The sequence below is a fragment of the Tubulanus polymorphus genome, chromosome 7 (assembly GCF_964204645.1).
Source record: "Tubulanus polymorphus chromosome 7, tnTubPoly1.2, whole genome shotgun sequence".
NCBI classification, from domain to species: Eukaryota; Metazoa; Nemertea; class Palaeonemertea; order Tubulaniformes; family Tubulanidae; genus Tubulanus; species Tubulanus polymorphus.
Genome location: NC_134031.1, coordinates 1674405 through 1695645, shown reverse-complemented (window position 1 = coordinate 1695645; position 21241 = coordinate 1674405). Strand labels below are relative to the sequence as shown.

The 21241-nt window shown below is 39.8% G+C and overlaps 4 protein-coding genes across 7 annotated transcripts; 2 read left to right on the top strand and 2 right to left on the bottom strand.

Moving 5' to 3' along the window:
* Window positions 1-62: 62 nt before the first annotated feature.
* Window positions 63-11298, top strand: LOC141908247 (large proline-rich protein BAG6-like). The gene is made up of 26 exons (XM_074798192.1): window positions 63-124; window positions 343-435; window positions 535-576; window positions 990-1065; window positions 1231-1421; window positions 1532-1603; window positions 1979-2113; window positions 2215-2381; window positions 2756-2879; window positions 3310-3501; window positions 3590-3775; window positions 4166-4352; window positions 4485-4607; window positions 4826-4988; window positions 5234-5402; window positions 5627-5693; window positions 5823-6040; window positions 6273-6486; window positions 6978-7207; window positions 7830-7932; window positions 8018-8148; window positions 8227-8354; window positions 9113-9263; window positions 9348-9443; window positions 9529-9636; window positions 10056-11298. The coding sequence occupies exons 2-26, from the start codon at window positions 373-375 to the stop codon at window positions 10329-10331; spliced, it is 3612 nt and encodes a 1203-aa protein (XP_074654293.1). The 5' UTR covers window positions 63-124; window positions 343-372; the 3' UTR covers window positions 10332-11298.
* Window positions 9362-12482, bottom strand: LOC141908248 (uncharacterized). 2 transcript variants are annotated; one of them, XM_074798194.1, is made up of 2 exons: window positions 11924-12482; window positions 9362-9472 (listed from the first exon to the last, which is right to left on the bottom strand). In XM_074798194.1, the coding sequence occupies exons 1-2, from the start codon at window positions 12460-12462 to the stop codon at window positions 9400-9402; spliced, it is 612 nt and encodes a 203-aa protein (XP_074654295.1). In that variant the 5' UTR covers window positions 12463-12482; the 3' UTR covers window positions 9362-9399. The 2 variants fall into 2 exon arrangements, with proteins under 2 accessions (XP_074654295.1, XP_074654294.1); XM_074798193.1 differs by lacking the exon at window positions 9362-9472 and adding an exon at window positions 11305-11415.
* A 2234-nt stretch (window positions 12483-14716) lies between these two features.
* Window positions 14717-17828, bottom strand: LOC141908697 (uncharacterized). Its single transcript, XM_074798845.1, has 4 exons — window positions 17744-17828; window positions 16588-16935; window positions 15816-15949; window positions 14717-15489 (listed from the first exon to the last, which is right to left on the bottom strand). Exons 2-4 carry the CDS (start codon window positions 16930-16932, stop codon window positions 14775-14777), a joined length of 1194 nt encoding a protein of 397 aa, XP_074654946.1. The 5' UTR covers window positions 16933-16935; window positions 17744-17828; the 3' UTR covers window positions 14717-14774.
* Window positions 17767-20969, top strand: LOC141908698 (kelch-like protein 26). 3 transcript variants are annotated; one of them, XM_074798846.1, is made up of 8 exons: window positions 17767-17950; window positions 18712-19027; window positions 19103-19203; window positions 19531-19711; window positions 19838-19962; window positions 20154-20432; window positions 20511-20627; window positions 20712-20969. In XM_074798846.1, exons 2-8 carry the CDS (start codon window positions 18777-18779, stop codon window positions 20843-20845), a joined length of 1188 nt encoding a protein of 395 aa, XP_074654947.1. In that variant the 5' UTR covers window positions 17767-17950; window positions 18712-18776; the 3' UTR covers window positions 20846-20969. The 3 variants fall into 3 exon arrangements, with proteins under 3 accessions (XP_074654947.1, XP_074654948.1, XP_074654949.1); XM_074798847.1 differs by lacking the exon at window positions 17767-17950 and adding an exon at window positions 18025-18153; XM_074798848.1 differs by lacking the exon at window positions 17767-17950 and adding an exon at window positions 18232-18284.
* Window positions 20970-21241: the final 272 nt, after the last annotated feature.

The window sequence follows — 21241 nt, the reverse complement described above, 5'->3', positions numbered from 1 at the left end:
CTAAGTATCGCCGAACACCATCGAATAACAGGTCAATGCGCATGCGCCTTTGAATAGCATTACGTGAATTTCCGGTCAAAACTTTTATTGAGAAATTTCCAAATTTTATCTTCATAAACTCGCGGTAAGACAAACTACAGACTTTAAAACGCGAATTATTCTAAGTATACAATAAAAGAATACATCCGAATTTATCTAAAGGTTAACCAGATAATCGACCGTCAATTAAAAGGCCAATTAATTAAAACGGTGTTGATCGTGCTAAATACTGAAAAAAATAAATTTTATTAAGGAGTCCTATCATCGATTCAATAGGGTTGTATTCTGTGTATTCTTCTCCAGGAACTCTATTGTAATAGAATCCTCTTCAAAATGTTGGATGTGTCTGTAAAGACATTGGAAGGGCAGAATAAAAGTTATTCAGTTCCTGAAAGTGTAAGTATGGAATCAAGTCAAGAAAGAGTGTCAGTCAATAATGACCGTCACTTGTCCGTGTGTCTAAAATATCTAATTAGAATTTCGTCTTATTTATAGACGACAGTAAAACAGTTCAAAGAGAAAATCGCGAGTTCTATTGTAAGTTATTGGCGACTTCGAGTTTTATAGACAGGTATCAGACAAGCAGAGAACTGCAGAGTGAAACTGTTGGCCCAGTCTCTAAAACTGGTGTCCCAGGATTTGTATCAATCTTACAAACTAAACGTCTAATTCATTATGTAGAAAATAGAGCTGGATCTATAAATAACCATTCTTAGCCCTATTGAAAAATGTCAATTAAAACCATCGGGGGTCGGTTTCTCAAAAGTTGGTTACAGTTATAACCAGTGGATGAATTACATTGTGACGATTGAATTTGCATCCACCTGTACCATAACTGTAACCAGCTATTATCGTCCGAGCAACCAGCCCCAGGAGTTAATTGAGTTAGTCTCATTATCTTCTAAAAACTTCTACTGATATTTTGATATTTGTCTCTTTGTTTTTTTCAGGAAATTCCAGTCGATCGTCAGCGATTAATTTTCCAAGGACGAGTTTTACAGGATGAAAAAAAGTTGACAGAGTACGGTAAGCAAATCTCGCGCAGGTGTCACTACAGTCGCAGGTGTCTGTCACTACTGTCGCTACTGTCGCAGGTGTCTGTCACTACTGTCGCAGGTGTCTGTCACTACTGTCACAACAATTCTTTGTTTTATTGAAACAATGACACCGTTTCTTGTATTATCTGAATAGATGTACACGGTAAAGTGATCCATGTCGTACAGCGAGCGCCGCCCGGCAGTCGACCGCCTCCGAGTAGCAGTAGCGCTAGCAGTAATCGATCGTCTTCAACACCAGGTGGCGCTGCTGGTGCTAGTTTCTCGTTTGGTTCGTTCGGTGGCGGAATGCCCGGTGAACCCCTCAGCGACCCAAACCATGTACAGGTAACATCCCCAAAATTGATGATTTTCAATCAAGTTTTGTTGAAGATTTGAGAATTGTTTTTTAGGTCAGATTTATTTTTGATTGAAATGGTGTTTTATTTTTTGTGTAGAATATTGTACAGCAGGTTTTATCCGGTATGGGTGAATCAGGACGTCACGCTCACGTCACTTCAAGGACATCGGTTAGTATGAATTTATTAGTTAAAAATGTAATTTCGAAATACTGCTCTTAAAAGACTATAGGTGAAGATAGATTGCTCTAAGTTTTGAAATTTTGAACAGCTACGCCAATGCAGGTATAAATTTGCTGTTCCTAAACAATACCCTCGGTCCTGAACCACTCCTTCAAGATTCACTATTTTTGTGATCGGTTTTTGAAGGTATGCTTATGAAACGTCTAATCTCTGGTGTTAGAAGTTCTGAACACATGTGAAGTGTGGATGATCAGAATATTGGACAATTGTATGTAAAATGGCCTGGAAACATCTCTGGTTGGAACCGGATTGATACGTTATAAAGCTGAAAACCTGATATTAAAAGTTGTGTTGTGTTTATAGACTGATGGATCAGCTGTTGACGTACACATCAATCTGAACCAGTCGTCTGCTCGAGCTCCCAGCGAGGCTCAACAGAGAATTAAAATGATTCAACGTATGTTACGCAGCGCCAGAGAAGCTCTGCATAAATACGAGGCAAGTTCAACGTGAAAAAACCTTTTCCATCTGAAATATTATCAACGTGAATTTTGAAAACATTATCATCAATCGTTAAAATGGTTATTACTTCGTTTTAGAATCCGAATGAAACGGAATCGGCGTCGACAACTGAAGAATCTCAGACAACGGAATCGAGTTCATCCGGGACAACGTCGGGGTCAGTGGGTGCTAATTCATCATCAGTTCAAAGCGGTACGACAGATAACGCGACACCGACGAATACTAGCGCACAGACTAGAGAACCGTACGTATCACTACTGAGTTTCAAAACCAGATGTTGATAATTGCTTGAAACGCCATACTCTTCATAGAAGGATTTAATCACTTAAGATAGAAATATAAAAGTTTACATTATTTTCTTGGACCCATAGTGTTTAGTTTCAAGTTAAGAGTTAAAGTTATTGAGTTTATTTCCTATAATGTTTTAAGACATTAGACAGTTGTTTCAACAGAGTTTGGAAAACTTAAAATCAATGATGACAGTCTATTATAAAACTGAATATTTAACAATGTAGATCTGTGAAGATTGGTAAAAACATTCCGTGTAACAGATTTTCGATCTTCAACTACATTCTCTTTTCTGTTGTTATATTGGAATATTGTGTTGTATATTTCTAGAAACCCTGAAACCCCCGTCCTCGGAAATCTGATGAATGAAGTATTCGAACTACAGCAACGAATGCAACCATTGATGGAACGTTATCAACGTGTTCTCATTGACGATCCGCAGTTAGAATCGGGGGTCAGTATTCAAACGGATCGATTGATTAGTGAACCCGACCCGTAGATCCAGTTGCCCCTGATTATGGTGTGGCAAAATATTTGAGAGTCTCTTTTCATATTCATGTGATTTCAACACATCATCGCTCAATCTGCCCCAGAATTCACTTACTGTTCATTGGTCCCTCGTGATCTAAGGGTGAACTCTTACCTGGAAATCAGAGAAATGTGTTCAGTCGGCTGGATCGCACCTAAAATCAAACCGTTTCCGTCTATGTCTTACGTATTTGAGAGCGTTAAATAGATTGGATTCGTAGCAGATCAAGTCAGGGAAAACAACGTTCATGTCAGGAAATAGGGAAAAAGCATGTCAAATTTAAGTGGCCACCCTGTTCTATTGTATATAGTTTAATTCATAGCTCCTAATTTTCTTGTGTTTATAATGGATATAGAGTGAGGAATGTATCGGAACTCAGAGACTGGTAAATACTGTCAGCGAAGTGATGCATCATATAGGACACGCCTATCACGCTATCAGTGACATCATGTTAGATTGTACGAGCTCTCGACCTCGTGAACTAACCGCACCCCCGGTACCATCACCGCCCCCTACAGCTGTCATTCATCAAACTATACCCGTTCAGGTAGGAAATACTTGAAATATTTAGTTTTCGCACCCGAAATTCATTTCCGGTACTCAACGACTGTTCTTTGTTTTCAATCATTGCGCAGGCTCAGATTAGTTTGAATACAGCGATGGCCGGAAGTCCTCGTACGTCACGACGGAATCAGGCGTCTGCTGCGACCACGACAACGACGTCGTCGACCGCAACACCGGCGACAGCGGCTAACAATACGAACGGTTCTCAAACGAACTCGGCTACCCGAGGACAGGCGCCATTTGGTATCCGATTACCGGTATGTGTTTAAAACTAACTTTATATTCCAGAGATTGGTTTCCATAGACTCTAATTCAATTGAAGGAAAGTAGAAATTTTAAAACGATATTCCCTGGTTTAGAAATATTTGGGAATTGATAGATTTTACTCTAATCTGTGGGGGGGACATTTGGGAAATTAATTTTACACTTCACAAAGCATTTGCCAGGGCACCACTAAAACAATGACATCAATCCCAGTGTAGTACGATTCTATCGGTTCATTTCCGTTTGGAATATCGATAAGTCACCCATGAAAAACTTGGGAATTTTGAATTCATGTAACTAGGAACGTTGGTGCGTCAATCATGAAGTTTTCTGACAGATATAAGACGGTTATTACTGTCTATTATGATGAATGATTGGTTTAGTTTCAGGGAGGGAATATGCCGACCAGTGGAACAACTATAGCCAGTTCAAACCCGTACGTGTTCATGGAAGTCGGTCCGAATACAATGAGTTTTAACAGCGTGACCGCTCATCTCGTTAGTGATAGTGCAGACGAACATAGTGATGACGATCATCCAGTAGGTGGCAGCACTACTACTAGCTCAACCAGTAAGTTACGTACCCGTAGAGGAGTCCGGTCGATCAGTTCAATCGTGTGACACTCATTCCCAAATAATTGTATCGCTGCTTCTGGGTGATTGCAATTAGTTTTTGTGGAAGAATGAAATCTGAATTTTACAGGAACATCGACTACGAACGCTACAGGAGGAACTCCTACTACCGGTGCTGCGGCTGCTAATGGACAAAATCCAGTCATGCAAAATATCATTCAAATGGCTCTACAGGCTGCTAGTCAGAGAATCGGTAAAGAGCAATCTATCATTTCTAGCCTTTCATCATTCGTGTTAACATAAAACATCTCTTAGTCGCATAGTATTCTGAATTCATTATGATTGAATCATCTGAAGCAAATTTACCACTTAGACTTTGATCAATTGGTTCATTCAAAGATGATCGATACAGCGCAGATTTCCTCTTTACTTCATATCTATTCATTGTATGATATTGCTTGTTATTTTCAGCTGGTCAGGGAACTCCTCAGGGAAGTGCTATAATTATCGGGGCTAATGGAAATCTACCGAATTCTCAAACCGCGGCCGCAAATATGACGACAACAGCAACATCGACAAGCTCAGCTTCAGCCGCAAGAACATCAGCCACAACTACCGGTACTAATTCATCAAGGTAATAAACTGAATTCAGAAACTACAATCTAACTCATCATTGGATAAGTCATCACATTGCTGAAGTCATCACTATTTCATATTTCCAATTCAATTTACTACGTAGTAAGTCGTTATTTGGATAAGTCATTAACATTATGATCATCCAAACTACAACGACTTGAACTGAGTTTGATTGTAGGAATTATACTAAAATCCATTCATGCGAGTGGGAAGCTATTTACAATTATTAGTGGTTAACTTCAGGACGAATGGTTCAACTCGCGTTAACGGTGGCGGTAACGGTAGATCTGGAAACGGTATGCCACAAATTCCCGGTTTATTACCGTTTGAATTGCGTAATCCAGATCCGTATTTACCGTGTCAATCGAGACACTTTCAGGCTCTACAAGCCGAACTTCAACGACAGAATCAGGTACTGATTTATTACAGCTAGTCTTTCGTCGATGCTAGAATAGATTAGAAATATTGGGTTTCGTGTTTATTTTACTGGACCCAGTTCCACAGTCATGAGTTCGAGTTAAAATCAATTCATTTTCAATGAGTTAACTCGGAGTCGAATCTTAACTCACAACTGTGGAACTGGATCCTGCTAGATTTATAGATTGAGTTAACATTGATTCGTTTCAATTATTTCAGAATAGCGAATCTACTGTTAGCAACATTATATCTGCTTTACTTAATCAACCAAATCCACATTTACAAGGTAAATTATTAAACCTGATGGATTACCTGATCCAGACCTGATTCCACAGTTCAACAGCATTCAAAATGAATTGATTATGTGGAACTGGAACCTGAATTTCTCATCATTTGTTCTGTTTATTGCGGCTAGGTGGCGCGCCGACGACTGTACACAGCGCACCACGCCAACCAGCACCAGCGCCACCTACAGGCGCTGCGACGACGACAACATCGAGTTCGACTACTCGCGCCGCGAATCCATTCGCTGCGTTGTTCACACCACCAGGCGGCGCTGCTACGCAGAATACATCGTCTAGGCCAGCGGATACGCAGGATTTCGCACGAAGACTCGGAGAAATTCTAGCCCAGGTAAAAATCATCTGTGAACAGATCATATTCAGGATTTATACGAGACCTCTAAAACTTCTTGAATTTTGGGCAAGTTTTGAAATTTGTTTTAAGTCAATCAGCAAGTTACCTGTTAGACTTGAAATGTATAGAATACTTGATTCTACCATTTTTCGAATTTCCTTGATAAAGTTCTCAAATTCTACCTAATGAATTGTTTCAGTAGTTGTAATATGATTTGATTTTCTCGTAGGGTCGAAGTGCTTCTGCATCGGGTGATAGAACGAATTCACAACGAGCCAGTAGTAATCCAACTGGGGCTAGTAACCCTCCGATGTCTGACGCTATGTTCAGTCAACTCGTCAGTCAAATAGGAGCTAATTTCTCACAAGCGATGATAGATGGAAGTAATTCACCAACTTTAGCTGATTTCTTACAAAGTGTCAGCGATTTCAACGTTGGGGAAGGTAAAATTATCACCAGAACAACTTAAATGCAACATGTATGAAAATCCCAAAATAAAAATTTTTCAATGTTTCGACTTTATCCTAATCTTCAGGGCCTGGTTTCATAGACTGGGTATCAAAGCTATCCCTAGGGTTAAATCCTCAATCCGGGTGACAACCACCAATCCATAGTAACAATGAGAAACCATGGATATAACTGACATGTTTCAAAATGTTCCCTGGGACTTATCTTTCTTCCACATCTAGGAAACCCAGCCCAGTATCCAGCCAATACTACCAGTATCCCAGCCCAGGAATACTACCAGTATCCTATAATTCAGTAGTCCATCTTTGCTATTCTTGAAGATGACTCGCACTATGTACATGTAGTTGAAATGTTGAATAAACGTCTCAAAGGGATACTGGATATTCTTGAAGTGAACTATTAGGATGTCACAAGTCACAACTGTTAATTGATTAGTGTGAACTAACACGGTGTTCTCTGACTGTAGGTCTTCTACCGGAACTGTTGGTCGTCGTTGGTCAGAATATGACGTTCTCCGATCTGCTGCAGGTGTTTTTCGGTAGTTCGCAGCCTCTCGGTCGGCTGCAGCAGCCGTTACAGGCGTTCGTGCAGGAGAAAGTTCTACGAGGACGAGAACCGACGCAAGCCGTTATCGACGAAGCAGTGGAGGAAGCAATCGACAATCTGGATGATTATTTCACAGCCATCGTCACCGAGGTAACAAGACAGGGTCCCTTCGACTTCTTGAAAACTGATTCTAAACCCAAAAATATTTTGCAAGGTCCTTGAATATTCTTGAATTTGAGCAAAATGCCCAAAAGTCCTCGAAAACTCCTTGAATTTTGAGTAATTGGCAATTAGAAAATGTTAAGGTTTTGAGTCTAGTTATTACGTACACAGATACCAACGAATTAAATCGTTTACTCAGATAAACAGAACTGATTTAGGAGGAGTCGACAGTAATCAAGATATGAAAGTGATACAGACACTCCTCGAAATTTGAAATTTTCTTCTCGAAAAGTCCTTGAATTATGGAATGACTGTTCTGTAGGAACCCTGGAAGAGCTTATTGTCACGCCATCTATAGCTTGATATTGCCAATGGTAAAATTATCTAATATTAAAGATACTTTGGATTTGAATGTATCGATAATTCAATTGAATTGACCAGCAACCAGTCTAGGGTAATTAAAAGGTAGTTAACGAGTCCTGGAACTAGGGTCAACCCCAGTCTAGCCTCGATATATAGACGACATTGACGTAGTGCCCATCCTCTCAAAAATAATTATTAAGATTTATCAAAAATAACGTGAATCACTGTGTAATACGGTATATTGTAGTCTGAAGGTGATATTGAAGACAATATAAATCTACACGCAACGTTACAAGAATTTTTCCGAGTGCAATTGACGGCTATTTTAAAAATCATTGTCGATTCACCAGGTACGTGTGTAAATCTTTTCCTTAAGCTCTTTTCTCTTGTCTGCGCCATTCCGTCCTCCGTCTCACTCTCACACTGTTATTACAGAGAATGATCCTCACTTCGCCGATGCGTTATTCTATCAATGTCGTACGGCGATACACGAAGATGTCGCTTTGTTGCGGTTTTGTTTGACGAGTGGAATTCGCGGAGTTGAACGCATAGTTAGAAATCGTATCGTAAGTTCATCTCGATTCTGACGGCACGAGTTTAATTGATTATCGTTGTGTAAACTGTTTATAATTGTTTATATTCAGCGAGCGATGTCAGATGTTGATAACCCGATGGTTCAGTCGTGGGTCGAAAATATGGCGTCTCAACAACTTTATCAACTCGTTCCTCAGATCACTGTTCAAAACAGCCAGATACAACGATACATTATCAGGTCTGTAACTAACGCTGAAAGCTTTAGGGATCATTCATTTATTATGCATGCGTTACAGTACGCAATTGCCCTTACCCCTCCCCCTCCCCTTATGCGTATGTAATAAATGAATGATCCCTTATTAAAAATGTCAGTTGTCGCTTGGATTGTAGATGATTATTTGCAACAATTAAAGACCCAGTTACCATTGTTCTCGCTTAGAATTTCACTCCGGGCTTGGTTAACATCTGAATTAGAAATGAACTCTCTGAGTCACTTGTCGCTGATAAATCGCTTTGAAGCGAATGTTATGATATTATGTTAAATTCCCTCCTAAAGTTTTGCGCATAAAATATTCTTGAGTTTGTAAAAAATCATACAATACTGTGTAAATAAATACATAATAATGCAATTACATATGTAACGCAGAACAGAATTCATTGAAGTTTACCGGTCCGTGCCGATTTACACCAGCGACATATCACATATTTAGTAGTATCTGTCTGACTGGTTTAGTGGTGACAGCTGTTCAAATCAATGCTCATCTATTTCACACTGATCATGCAGTACAGCAGCGGTGCCATGTGGTGCTACCTCTCAAATATAATATCATATCAAATACAATAATAGTACACTGGTTGTTTGATGAAGTAATTTTGACTGTAGAGTCGAACCGGAGCCTGATCGATTAGAACTCTCTCTACACAAGATATACATTAATATACAGTGGTAATAATAATAATAATAATAATAATAATAATAATAATAATCACTTACAGACAAACCCAACGTATGGAATCTAGTCCACGACCATCTGAGAGTTCATCCCATATGTCAACAGAATCAGCCGCGGTAGCTGAAGATTTATCGTCGGTTCGGGAAGCGCCGGTTTGTCAGTCATTGCAGGAAACGGACAGATGTACACCGCAGGTTAGTCATAGTTATCAAATATGGCTGCCTCCGTGAATAAACCTATGACATCACGAAATCGGTTCAATGGTTTTTATTTTGTAGTCGGTTGAAATGACCGAATGCGAGGAAGGAGCAGCTCAAACTCCGACAGTAGTCAACGGAAATTCATCTGAATCATGGCAGCAAGTGCTACCCGAGGTACGACTCGTCGAGGGAATAGTTTAGTTCTGAAATGAATTAATGAAACATTCGATGATTTTCTATTTGTTTTATAAAACTGTAGGATTGGGTACCGATTATTAGTCGTGATATTCAAACTCAGAGACGTCAAGCTCAACAGCAACCTTTCAGTGATGCGTACATCGCGGGAGTTCCGGCTAAACGCAGGAAAGTATGTATCAGTGTTGAGTCACAGTAATCAGGAGCCAGTTGCACAGTTATGGCTTAAGTCAAAAAATCATTTTAAATCTGAAGACTGGTCTTGACTTGTTATATTGGCTATAGAACTAAGTTGATCTTAGAATGGTCTTAACTCGAAGCCATGACTGCAACCGGCCCCCGGGGCCAGTTCCTTAGTCAAGACTTAATACCAAAAGTGGTCCTAAATCTTAAGACTGGTCTTGAGTTGTTAGATTGGCTTTAGAACTAAGTTTGTTTTAAGTCCAAGTCATGACTCAGCAACCGGCCCCTGATCATTAAGGACACAATTTGTCCGACTTGAGAGATTTTATCTGTCTGCTGCTGTATCTCATTATAATCCCACGTGTTCTGCTGCTGTTATTCATCGATTTTTCCGACGTTTGTTTTCAGATGATGTCAAATTCACAAGTGCCCAACACGGGTAACCTATCGACTGTGATACCAGAAACGATAAAACGAGCGGTCGCGGCAACCCAGTCGACTCCGCTGACGAGCATCGAATCGGTCGAACGAGACGCCGCCGAAAATCATCCTCTACAAACAGCATACGAGCAACAAGTAATGAGCGATATTACCGATAGACTGAAAACTGATCCGGATTACAGTCCGGATAAATATCCGAATTCCGACGAATATTTCACGCCGGGACTGAATACGAAGAAATAATGATCCATATTTAGAATATTGTACTTTATTCACTGAAAGCTGTCTTACTACGCAGTGGTTCCTACCAACTTGTCGTAACTTCGGGGGTTCAATAATTTAAGACGTAAACCGGGCCGTACTTACGAGAGTCTCGAACCCCGTGATATAATTAAAATATCAGTTCATTTACGTTTACAGCGTTGAGAGGGTTTAAATTACCATTTCTGTTATGGTCATAATGATTAGTAATGCTGTTAACTCTGCCCTAACTCGGTAGCATTGGGATTGTCAATATCTCGCCAAGTTGATCGGATTGAGCTGAGAATTGCGGGAAATTAACGTTTTAACGAATAGATTTTAGTAAAATCTACACTTCGTGCAGTCTACCCATTTGACTGGTACCGAGTTTTGAGTCTTTTATTGTACCTCATTAGGGCTAGAGCTGAATTCTGTGCATTTCCCTAATACTGGTCAACGCAAACAAAATAGCTGGTAATAGTATTTAATTTAGTAGTGACGTAGGTCTGATAAGAATGAGTGTGAGGAACAGACGTGTAATTTGGGTCGAAGAAAAGCTATGCAAAGTAATATATAGTAGAATTTGGCCTGTTGAAGACGGTGTTGTGTCGCTCGGGCAGTTTCCCGGGATTTCGACCATGAACCCGAACCCTCTCCTCACAAATAACAAATTTTATTTTCAATTCTTTCTTTTTTAAGTCAACTTGTTGTGCGTATAATATAGTGAAATAGTACCCGATATCACTTGAATTTTTGTTTGTAAATAAATGATAAAATAATCGATTAGTGATGTTTTAGTATTTATGACGATGATTTAAAACATAAATTTCGTAACGTACACATGATTCGTAAATAGGATAATCGATAAACCCCGATGCGCCCCCTGTGGGGAGGATCGTCAACAGTGTCGTCTAAAACATGATTATAAATCAAATAGAATAAAAGAAATCGTCGGAAAATTTTAAAATAAGTTTCGAGTTTATTTTATGAGGTATTTTCCACTTTATTCAATATTTCGAGTACTCCATCAGGGTCATCCAGTTTCTTGACGGTTTCGCCTTTTTTCTGCAGTATTTCTTCAATATTTCTGTAATGATAAGGACAATCATTTGACCAGGAGGGCTATTGGTCAAATCGCACATATGCCAACTGAATGTTTTCAGTTATTATCTACATTTGAAGCCATTCTGTGGCACTGGGACGAGTTCTGCCGTCAAGGATTTCATTCAAGATCAATGAGCCCAATTTAGTTCCATAATCAATCTACAACAGTGGAACTTGCTTGAGTCGTCATAGTTATGACTATATGTTGACGACTGGACTTGAAACTTTAGTACAGTAGAACCTTGTTACAACGAACTTCAGGAGACCGCAAAGTCTGTTCATTAAAACCGTTGGTTCGTTATATCCAGTATGAAATTATCAGAATTGTCCGATTTGGGACCAAATTCAAAGTTTGTAATACCGCATATATCGGAGGTTGTTATAATGAGGTTCCACTGTAATGTAACAGGCTGATACGATGATGACTTAAGTAAGTCCACTGAAACAATAACTGTAAAAATGGATTCAGATTCACTGCTATTTCTACTCACTTTCCATCGACGTGTTGAAACCAGCCGAGATTGTCAGCTATTAAATGTTTATTTTCACATCCCGGACACTTTACGATAACGACTCCAGATTCGTATGATTTTTTCGAGAATGTTTTTGAGCTGCGCGTTTGACATATTTTACACGTATACACGATACACAGACGTTTATCTAATTTTCCCAGTTGTTGTTTATTATTCGTGGGTGGTCGCTCGTCAGGAACGCCTCCGCTGGAGCCATCCTCATCTTGACACTCGCCACTGCCACTTTCTCCATTCTGTATCTGTTTGGGAAACGAGTCTTTAGCTAACAGAATCCGACTCGAGGTCGTAAACTGACGTTCTGTGGATAGTAGAAAACTTTTTTGACGAATATCACACCACGACGGATGACGACGTCCTCGGGTATTATCATTGTCAATGTCAGTGAATCCTTGGAGTTTTTGAATGCTGAGCACTTTTGATGTTGTTGAAAGATGTCGATCGTGTCTAATAAAACCTTTTCGTGAGACAATTCGTAAAAAATTTGGTATTCGCGACATTATCAAAGATTGATTGGAATTGTATTGATTTTGGACTGCCAATGGGCAACGGCCTTGAGATCAAAGTGTCTCCATCACCGGCTTAATTAGAGGTTTTCACGCTTCACTAAACAAAATCATGCCAAAACGAAGATCAAAGACAAAAAGTGAGGATTTGCGTAATTAAAGTCCAATTGTAAAATATAGTATCACCGTAATTCTACCTAAAGCATTTGTTGCTACTTTGATCGCTTGCCAGGGGCTAATATCATAAACCAATACTTACTCACTTGCCAGCGTAGTATTTAGTGGCAGCTCCGTCCGGTCACCAAGCGAAATTTCAGCGAACGGGCTATTATGGCTCTAGACTGTTAAACACTTTTTGGGAAGTCAAATATTATTAAATCTGAGCCCAGCACTGTAAGAAAATAAATGTTAGTACGTGCAGGGCATCGATTTCTATCTGCAGCGCTAGAGCTGTGTTAGCATTAGTTCTCAGAAATTCTGCCAGGAGGGGACCCGCATTTTGCCACCAAGTTAACCGTTAAGCCGGTCGATGATTGGCTGACTTGTGGCCTGTCACGCCACGCGAAATTTGAAATGGCTTGCCTATCGTTCTACTCGAGCCTCGTATTTATAGAAGACTATGTACTGCCTCTTCTTTTTGTTTTCAACTAAACCTTATTATTAATGAGGCCCCTACTTTACTCTTTACTACCGGTACACTTTTACTTTTTCGTAGACGTTGTGAAACGTATTGCCGTGGAGTTTGAGGATAATCAGAAATGCCACAAATACCCGAAGGAATGGTAAACTAAATTTTTTCCATTTAATCGATGGTTCCAATTTTCTAAGATGTTGTTGAATGAGTTTTTTCTTTCTAACAGCAGTGAATCTGATCATGCGACCCCAAATATAAACCTGAAAGAAGAAAATTGTTTTGAATCCAAAATATCTGATAAAACATGCAGAAATGTTCCAGCAGCAAGTGTCGAACTAGCAGAGGCTGAGCGGCAGAATGGCCCTCATTCCTCATCAGTGCAAGTAGTTACAGAGGAGCCAGATACTAAACATCACCCGGGCGATGACAGCGACGTCGATAAACCTTCAGTTGTGAGTTCTCAGAAAGGCGAACTTGAAAATAAGCTGGAAGAAATCGGTGACGTCATTGCAGCACCAGCAACGACTACCACAGATACCGTGCAGCTCCCATCAGCTGCTGATACATCTGACACAACCCGAGACAGTGACGTCACTGCCGCGATGATTGCGGATTGTTGCCCAGACGCCAAAAATACCGCCACGACCAACGCCACTCAACCACCAACCCTGACGTTACCTCCGATCGTGAAGTCACGGAACGATGGCAGCATGATCTGCGCGCGAATGAAGACTGGTGACGTCACAACTACTAAACCAGTGATTAGTTCAGTCAGTGATGTTTGTAATTTGGATGCATTTCTCGAAGTTTCTGATTCTCAATTAGCTCATGTCGACACTAGCGCAATGATACCAACGTTAGTATCCTGACGACCGCATCTTGTGGTGAATTCTATTTGTAAATAATTCATAATACTTCATACTCAAAAGTGGAATTGACAGGGAATATTTGGGGTTTTTGAGGGTCCAGGGCCCCTTAATGCCACAACCGAAAAAGCAAGAATGCATTTTTCTTTGATGGCCCGCCTAGGACTACAATTATTTACCCTCAAACCTTTTATACTCAAAAGTGGAATTGAATCATAGCTGGGCTCTCTGACTATAAACATTCGATGTGTTTCTCTCTATCCTTAGTGATTCACAGCCCGGTGTCTCAGACTGTTGTACCGGTGTTGGGGGTAATCTATGGTTTGAAGATACACGTGGTTCTCAAATAGTGAAATTATCAACTGCGGAAATCATCAAATTGAAGTAAGACTGATAGAGGCAATATTCATTAACCACTTAGTTTTATTTCACATGTTTTTCGAAGGTTTTGAGCAAATGTTCTATGAATTTGTCCATTTTTGTATGAATTACAGCAGGAAAATTCTCCAGATGAAAAAAGAAATTGAATCTGTGAAATCGCGCTATCGAAGAGTCATGAATTCTTTCGATGTGAATAAAAATTGAGAAGATAAAGATGAAATTAGTTCCTATAGATATTTCTATTACGTTGTATCTTGTATCGTTTATAGTCTAATAATACATGTAGTTCTGTAATTATTTCTTGTTAATTCTTAAATAAAGAAACGTTTCAAAAACACATAATTGTGATATATTTATAATGGTGGAATAGAATGGACGTACATGTATTCAGTGAATGAGACGACCATCTCGAGTGGCAGTGGCTCCTACTTCATCCGAGATGTGCCGATTCCTTTGAAACATTCATGAAATTGATTGATAATCATTTGAGGTTGAATCATATTATCACCGCCTATATTAGCGATACATTCGTCTGTTTGAAAGGAACACTTTCCCTGTGTGAAATACCCGTAAAGGGTTACGATGTTACCAGACGTGAAGATTTTCTGTTTGATGGGAACGCGTTGTATTTCGGTGAATGTTTTACCATTTGAACATTCAATATTTATTTCGGCTCTGACCGAGTCGGCTTCCAGAGCGTGTTCCCCGATTTTACCGAACATCAACGTCGCTCCCGGACCGCGGAATTCATTCCAGCCTCCCGTCTTAGAAGCGAAACTGATCGCTCTCGTATTGGTATTGGAATATGTAGCCGTATTTGCGGTTCCCATCGACATCGCTGCGGACATCGTCACTCCACCCCCGGTTCCTAAAAATCCAGCATCCGTTGAGATCGATAGATGGTTCGAACCTATGAGTGACCATGTTTTCCCTCTAGTGATGGTGATCCCGAACGTGTCAGTAACAGTAGTTGTAGAACCCATCGTCAACCTGTTCAGCGTACCGTTATTACAACTATGGGATGACGTAAGACCCATCACACGCGTTCCGACGAGACTCATCTTTAACTTGTCTAGAATTTTCATTCGCTTAGCTACACACGTTTCATACGAACAAACATGCACTTTCCAAATTCGATCCCTGATTTAAAAAAAACACAAAATACGTTAACATATTTTATAGGGACGGGTTTAGGGGGTGGTGGTCTCTGGGTCTAGACCCCTGCCTTCCTAAAGAGGTTGCCCGTTTCAAGACTCTGCCCATTTCGGAATTCTACTTTTTTAGGATGTATCTCTTCAGAAATAACCGCGACCGTGGGACCTGGGACCCTGGCCGAGAAATATACCTCAATTCTTCTGGATGCCGCCTTCGGCAATTTTCCTAGATCCCTGATTATATGTACAGTGTTCACCAGCACAAAATGACCAAGTTCTACTGAAATTGATTTATCAAGTTTCTGATCTTACTCCTTTCTGTTTTTATGGTGACTCCAGAATCCACGTATAGCTTGTCCAACCGGTACGTTCCAGTCTAAAGGATTGTCGTATTCATTGATATTATCAGGTGTCGTCGAACATTGTGTACCATTTACTGTTATTATCTGTAAGCGATGAATTATTGATTCATATTGAGCCGGATGTGACATGAAAGGAAAGCCTGCATTCTGATCATTCCTTATTTGTTTGAATTTGACATGTTAAGACCATGGTATGTAATTCCTAAAGGGAATTACTAGATCACGACCTCGATGGAGACTATTTTTGTCTCTTGTAACATACTTTCGTTTACCCCGTTAGTTCTATGGTGATATGGTCAGACGGATGGAGTCTCTGGTTAGACAGATGAAACTGATACTACCTACGGCAAATACGAAATTGGACATCCACAGCCTTCACAAAATGGTAGTGACTGGAATCAGGGGTAGATTTACGGGGTGGTCTCCGGGGTCCAGACCCCTGCCATCCCAATGAGGTTGCCTCATTGGGATGACAAAGTTTGCTGAAACCTGAAAATTCTACGCTAATCGTTTCCGAAATTGCGTATTTTCCGATATGTTGCTTAAAGGGAATATCTTATACCGAAAGTGGGTTCCCGCTAGTAACCTGACATGGGCTGCATTATCTGAAAAATGCATGTTCTTTTCTCCTGGACCCAAGCCTCCCTAAGTTCCTAGATCCGCCTTTGGGAAGCTTTTGAAATTACAAATGGAACTTGCTTTCAGGGGGCTGTGCGACATACCTTACAACATCTAATTTTCCATCGTCTGTCATTGCGGTGCGAATCGAATTTACTCCAGAAGCCGGTGACGATTCCATTATCAGCGCATTTAAAGTCCATATCTCCGTCCCAATCATTAACGTAGTCACTAAGCCAGCATTCATTCCCGACATATCCAGCATTAAGGCATTTAAAATTCCATCTTCGATCTTCATGATAGTTATCGTGGTAACTTTCGACCCAACTGACGTGCTCGCCATCCGGACACGAAAAATCAAAGTCTTCTTTAAAATTGTTTACATAAGCATCGACTGTACATGATATGCTAACCACGATTACTGTTGATAACAGCGACAAGGAACCCATCTTCTAAACAGAATCAATGGAATAGAGAAATGTGATGATAGAGTAACTAATGACCCAAACTAGGTAATCGTAAATAATCTCTTCTCTAAAACCAATGCATTTTTTTTCTTTCTAAAACAGGCGTGGGTTTCTCTGTTACCGTCTCGGCGCCAAAAATAGCCAATCGTGGCACTAAACCTTATTAAGGCGCATATATTCGGCATTATGCAGCTTAGTTTGATAGAGTTTGATATGAATTCATTTTGACCCCCTTATCAAGTTTAGTGCCCAATTGTGACCCCAGTGGTATAGTTACAACATATTCCCTTACCGTCTTGCTCTGTGTTTTGCTCAACAGAAAATGACTGATGATCATCATAGAATTGAACGAAATTCAACAGTCATTTTACACAGCTGGTTTTTAAAGATAATTAATTAGTTTACATTCGTCAGAACTTCAAATATAGATTTCATTGCTGTCTAACTCATCGTGTTTGTATCTGTCTTATTTAAACTGTCATCGTTTCATATTTCGCAGATGTTAATAAAGAATAATATTTGAACAGTAATTTTTTTCGACTTGGATTATATTCGAGTTTTAGTAAATGCTGGAAAATATGGCTGTCTACTATCTATTATTCCCGAATAACTCAGAATGAGTTGAAATGAACCCGACTTGATCAAGGTTTGAGAGGTGTGGGCCTAATTTGTTTCACTTCACATTGACGAAGTTTCCTTGACCTAAATCAGCGTATTCGGGCCTTGAATATATACATGCAATATAAATATGATTGATAAGATTTCGAATGATTGAACGTAAAATATTATTTACTTTCTCCAAACTACAGTTAGAGTTCTGTGCGTCGCGTCATGATCGTGTGCATTGAACGCGTTATAGTCGCTACATACAAACCAGACCCAGCACTGAAGAATGTCACAGAGCTGTATAAAAGCAACACGTTTGTTTTCTAGTTCACCTTCGCTATATAAATGATATAAAACTGGGCCTAGAGGAACATGGCCTGCCATTGAGCTGAAGGTACGTTATCGATATCTATATCATGGTTTACTCATGTTGATTGATTGATTTTTATTGATTTATGGTGATTTTTATCATTATTTGTGTTCGACTGGTCTGTTCGACTAACCATGTCGCAAGTGCAGAAATCTGAAAAAATGAAAGATGACAAACGTTTCTACAAAATCGCTCTTTTCTTCAAAATGTGACTTCCCCGCATAAAAGTTAGTTTTCGTTAATCTTATGGAACATATACCCATTTTACTTCATAACCGGAAGCGGAAGTTTGCGTTCGTGTTGCTGCAAATTAAGAAGTCGATTTTGTCTCTTTACTACTGATACGGTGTGGAGTTCGGTATTTCATAAAGCGTGCTTATTGCAGTTATCGACTCGTGTTAGTTGAGATGAATAATTGAAAAGCACTAAAGTGAACAATGTAGCGTTAGTTCCGAGAACTGGAATCATAATAAACGAATGTATCAACGCAGTAACGGGTATTGTATCATGCGAGACAATATCCAACGCTGTCAATTCATACTGCAACTTTTCATATTCATTGCTGCGAAGAGTGAAACTTAGATATGCAAGAAATTCAGCTTGGACATGGATACACGTTAGTTTAAAACGGACAATATTCTTGGGGGTATCTTTTGACATTGGGAACTCAAAAGTGGGCATCAATGAGGAGGCAATAATCTTTTGAAGATAGTTGTTTATGACAACCTATTCAAAAGTAACAGAAATTATTGTTACCGCATTCATGAATTATGTTTTCTTTTTAGGTTTCGAAATATTATGAGTATCTTAGATTCGCAGACTCGGTGAATATCTCAGAGGTGGCAGAAATATGAACGGAGAAGGGCCGGGACGTTACGAACACCGACTGTTCATTCTCAATCGGTACGGAACCGGTGAGGTGTTCTCGATGAAAGTCAGCGCCATGAGAACCACCATACTCGACCATCGCATCACCAAACGACAGATTTGGGAGAAGATAAAAAATATCACCGATTTCGAAGCTGTCGTCTTGGACAATTGTCTTTATATATTGGGCGGGTACGACAACATCGGAAAGGAACACTTGAACCGGGTTATCTGGTAAGCATATCGACGTAGCATCAAGACGACAATTACCAGTTGATTTGATCCAGAGATTTCTTGAATCTATTTCAGTTACAATCCAGAACTGGACTCGTGGGATATACGCGCCCCGATGTTGAATTCACGGTCGAAGTTTTCAGCCGCGGCAGTACAGGATACTATAGTTGTGTCAGGTGCGTTGACGACCTCCTTCCCGGGGAAATACGATTAACATGAAAACCGAATCAATCAATCGATTACGGATCTGCGATGCGTATCAATAGTCGGCTTTTATTACCAGTGATTAATCATGAATTACCGATATCGAATACCAGAACTTATAAGAGTATTGCAATGATGATATCGCTAAGAAGCATTTTTCCACAGTTTGGCTCTATGGCATTAGCCAACCCAAAAATGGATAAATTTGATACCCAAACTCTTGACCAGGAGTACGATTATCAACAATTTCTTGTACATGTATAACGTTTCTATCCTAAAGCTCAACCTCTTTTTCAAAGGTGGTGAAAAAATCCCCGGTAAAAGTACAGCCGCCGCAGAAATATACGTACCCAAGACGGACACGTGGTTGAGAACGGGAATGTTACCGGAACCGAGGCACAATCACGCAGCAGCCGTCATCAACGGCGCCTTGTACACTTCCGGCGGAAAATGTAACGATCAACCAGAAGATAATATATGGTTAGTGATACATCAACCATTCATTGAAATATGTATTTATCATTTCAAGCCTATATTTTCAGTCTTTGTATTAGGCCTACAATCTAAACATCGTCGTGTACATTTTGATGCTTTTTATATACACAGGATATTTGATAAATTGGCGCGCGTAACGTGGCAAGATTTAGACGAAGACTACCCTCAATATCTGAATAAACCTATCTACAAACACTGTATGGTCACCGTAAAAAGACGACTCTATTTCATTGGAGGTAAATGAATATCTGCATTTCATTTGTTAATATTTCTTTCAGTTAATTGAGTGCAATTCCAGTAACTTTCAGCGATTTTAATTTCAAATTCTATGAAATGATTGAAGTTACGGTTGATTGTTATTCCTCTATCAATCTTTGCCGTTGCACATTTCTCTAGTTTATTCTCACGATTGTATTTCAATGAAAAGGTATACGTTACAAGTATTATCAGGACGGTAGGAAGGAATGCATATCGCTGGATACGATACAATCATTTCAACCATACGTGCCTCTGAGGGAGGTGCTGGATAAAACGAGACCTCCGCCTGCGCTACCCGACGAGCCTAAAGACAGAGACGGACAACCGCCGTCAGACGACGACGATGAAGAGCGCCCCCTACAGGCGGATATCATCAGTCCGTGGGAATTTAACGAGGGTATCTTACCGATGAAACATGCACGGCATTCAGCAGGCGCTATAGCTCTAGGTATTCGTTACTTTATTCCATTCTATTGGTAATTTTGGCTTTTGGAATGATTTGATTAACGATGCCTCCTGTTTTTAGGGCACCGCATTTACGTGTTCGGAGGTTCGTGTCTCGGAACAAACGATGATATACGCCACGTTGAATTTTACGATACGGAGAAGCGATCGTGGCATGAGGCGTTTACCATCAAAAAAGGTACGCTAGGCATTTCCCGTATGGAAACATAGGATTCTTCAACATCTTTTAGAATCTTTATGTAAATCTTCGCTTTTTTTTCAGGGGATCTTCATAACGTTGTTTGTTTGTTCTTAAAAATCCCAGTAATTCCGCAGTCGGAACGGGCGTTTGAACTGAAAGTCGAGAATGCCGAAAAGTCAAATATGTTACAACCGGGAAAGTGGATTATGTGGTGACAATAACTGATTTCATACTTATAGGATCCGAGGTCATTTCGCGTGTACTGAACTGAACCGTTAAAATACTCAGTCTGTGATAGAATTATGTGTGTTATTTTTGTCTCAAAGGAGTGTTTAAATATAGCTGTATTATAATGAAAATCATTTTCTAAACTTAATTTAGCCTCATTTTTATCGTTTTGAGGCCATCAAGGCCATTTTCTGGAAACTTTTCCAGAAAAGAGTCCAGAAATATTTTTCAGATGACTTAGTTGTAATTGATATAGAATCACACGCAAGTCGGACGAAGCAAAGAGGCCAAGTATACATGACACTGATTTGATTAATTGTCATGAAGCCGTATTTCAGATGAACTGTTGGTTTTGAATTTCAATTCCCACTTAGGTCGTTCAG

Coding starts and splice junctions, on each gene's coding strand:
- LOC141908698 (XM_074798846.1), top strand. CDS start 18,777: ATGAACGGAGAAGGGCCGGGACGTTACGAACACCGACTGTTCATTCTC. Junction 19,963..20,153: donor ACGACTCTATTTCATTGGAG/GTAAATGAATAT, acceptor TTCAATGAAAAG/GTATACGTTACAAGTATTAT. Junction 20,628..20,711: donor GGCGTTTACCATCAAAAAAG/GTACGCTAGGCA, acceptor CTTTTTTTTCAG/GGGATCTTCATAACGTTGTT.
- LOC141908247 (XM_074798192.1), top strand. CDS start 373: ATGTTGGATGTGTCTGTAAAGACATTGGAAGGGCAGAATAAAAGTTAT. Junction 5,403..5,626: donor AACTTCAACGACAGAATCAG/GTACTGATTTAT, acceptor CAATTATTTCAG/AATAGCGAATCTACTGTTAG. Junction 8,149..8,226: donor GCATAGTTAGAAATCGTATC/GTAAGTTCATCT, acceptor GTTTATATTCAG/CGAGCGATGTCAGATGTTGA.
- LOC141908248 (XM_074798193.1), bottom strand. CDS start 12,462: ATGTCGCGAATACCAAATTTTTTACGAATTGTCTCACGAAAAGGTTTT. Junction 11,416..11,923: donor TTTCAACACGTCGATGGAAA/GTGAGTAGAAAT, acceptor TTATCATTACAG/AAATATTGAAGAAATACTGC.
- LOC141908697 (XM_074798845.1), bottom strand. CDS start 16,932: ATGGGTTCCTTGTCGCTGTTATCAACAGTAATCGTGGTTAGCATATCA. Junction 15,950..16,587: donor GGAAAATTAGATGTTGTAAG/GTATGTCGCACA, acceptor CATCGCTTACAG/ATAATAACAGTAAATGGTAC. Junction 15,490..15,815: donor CACCATAAAAACAGAAAGGA/GTAAGATCAGAA, acceptor TTTTTAAATCAG/GGATCGAATTTGGAAAGTGC.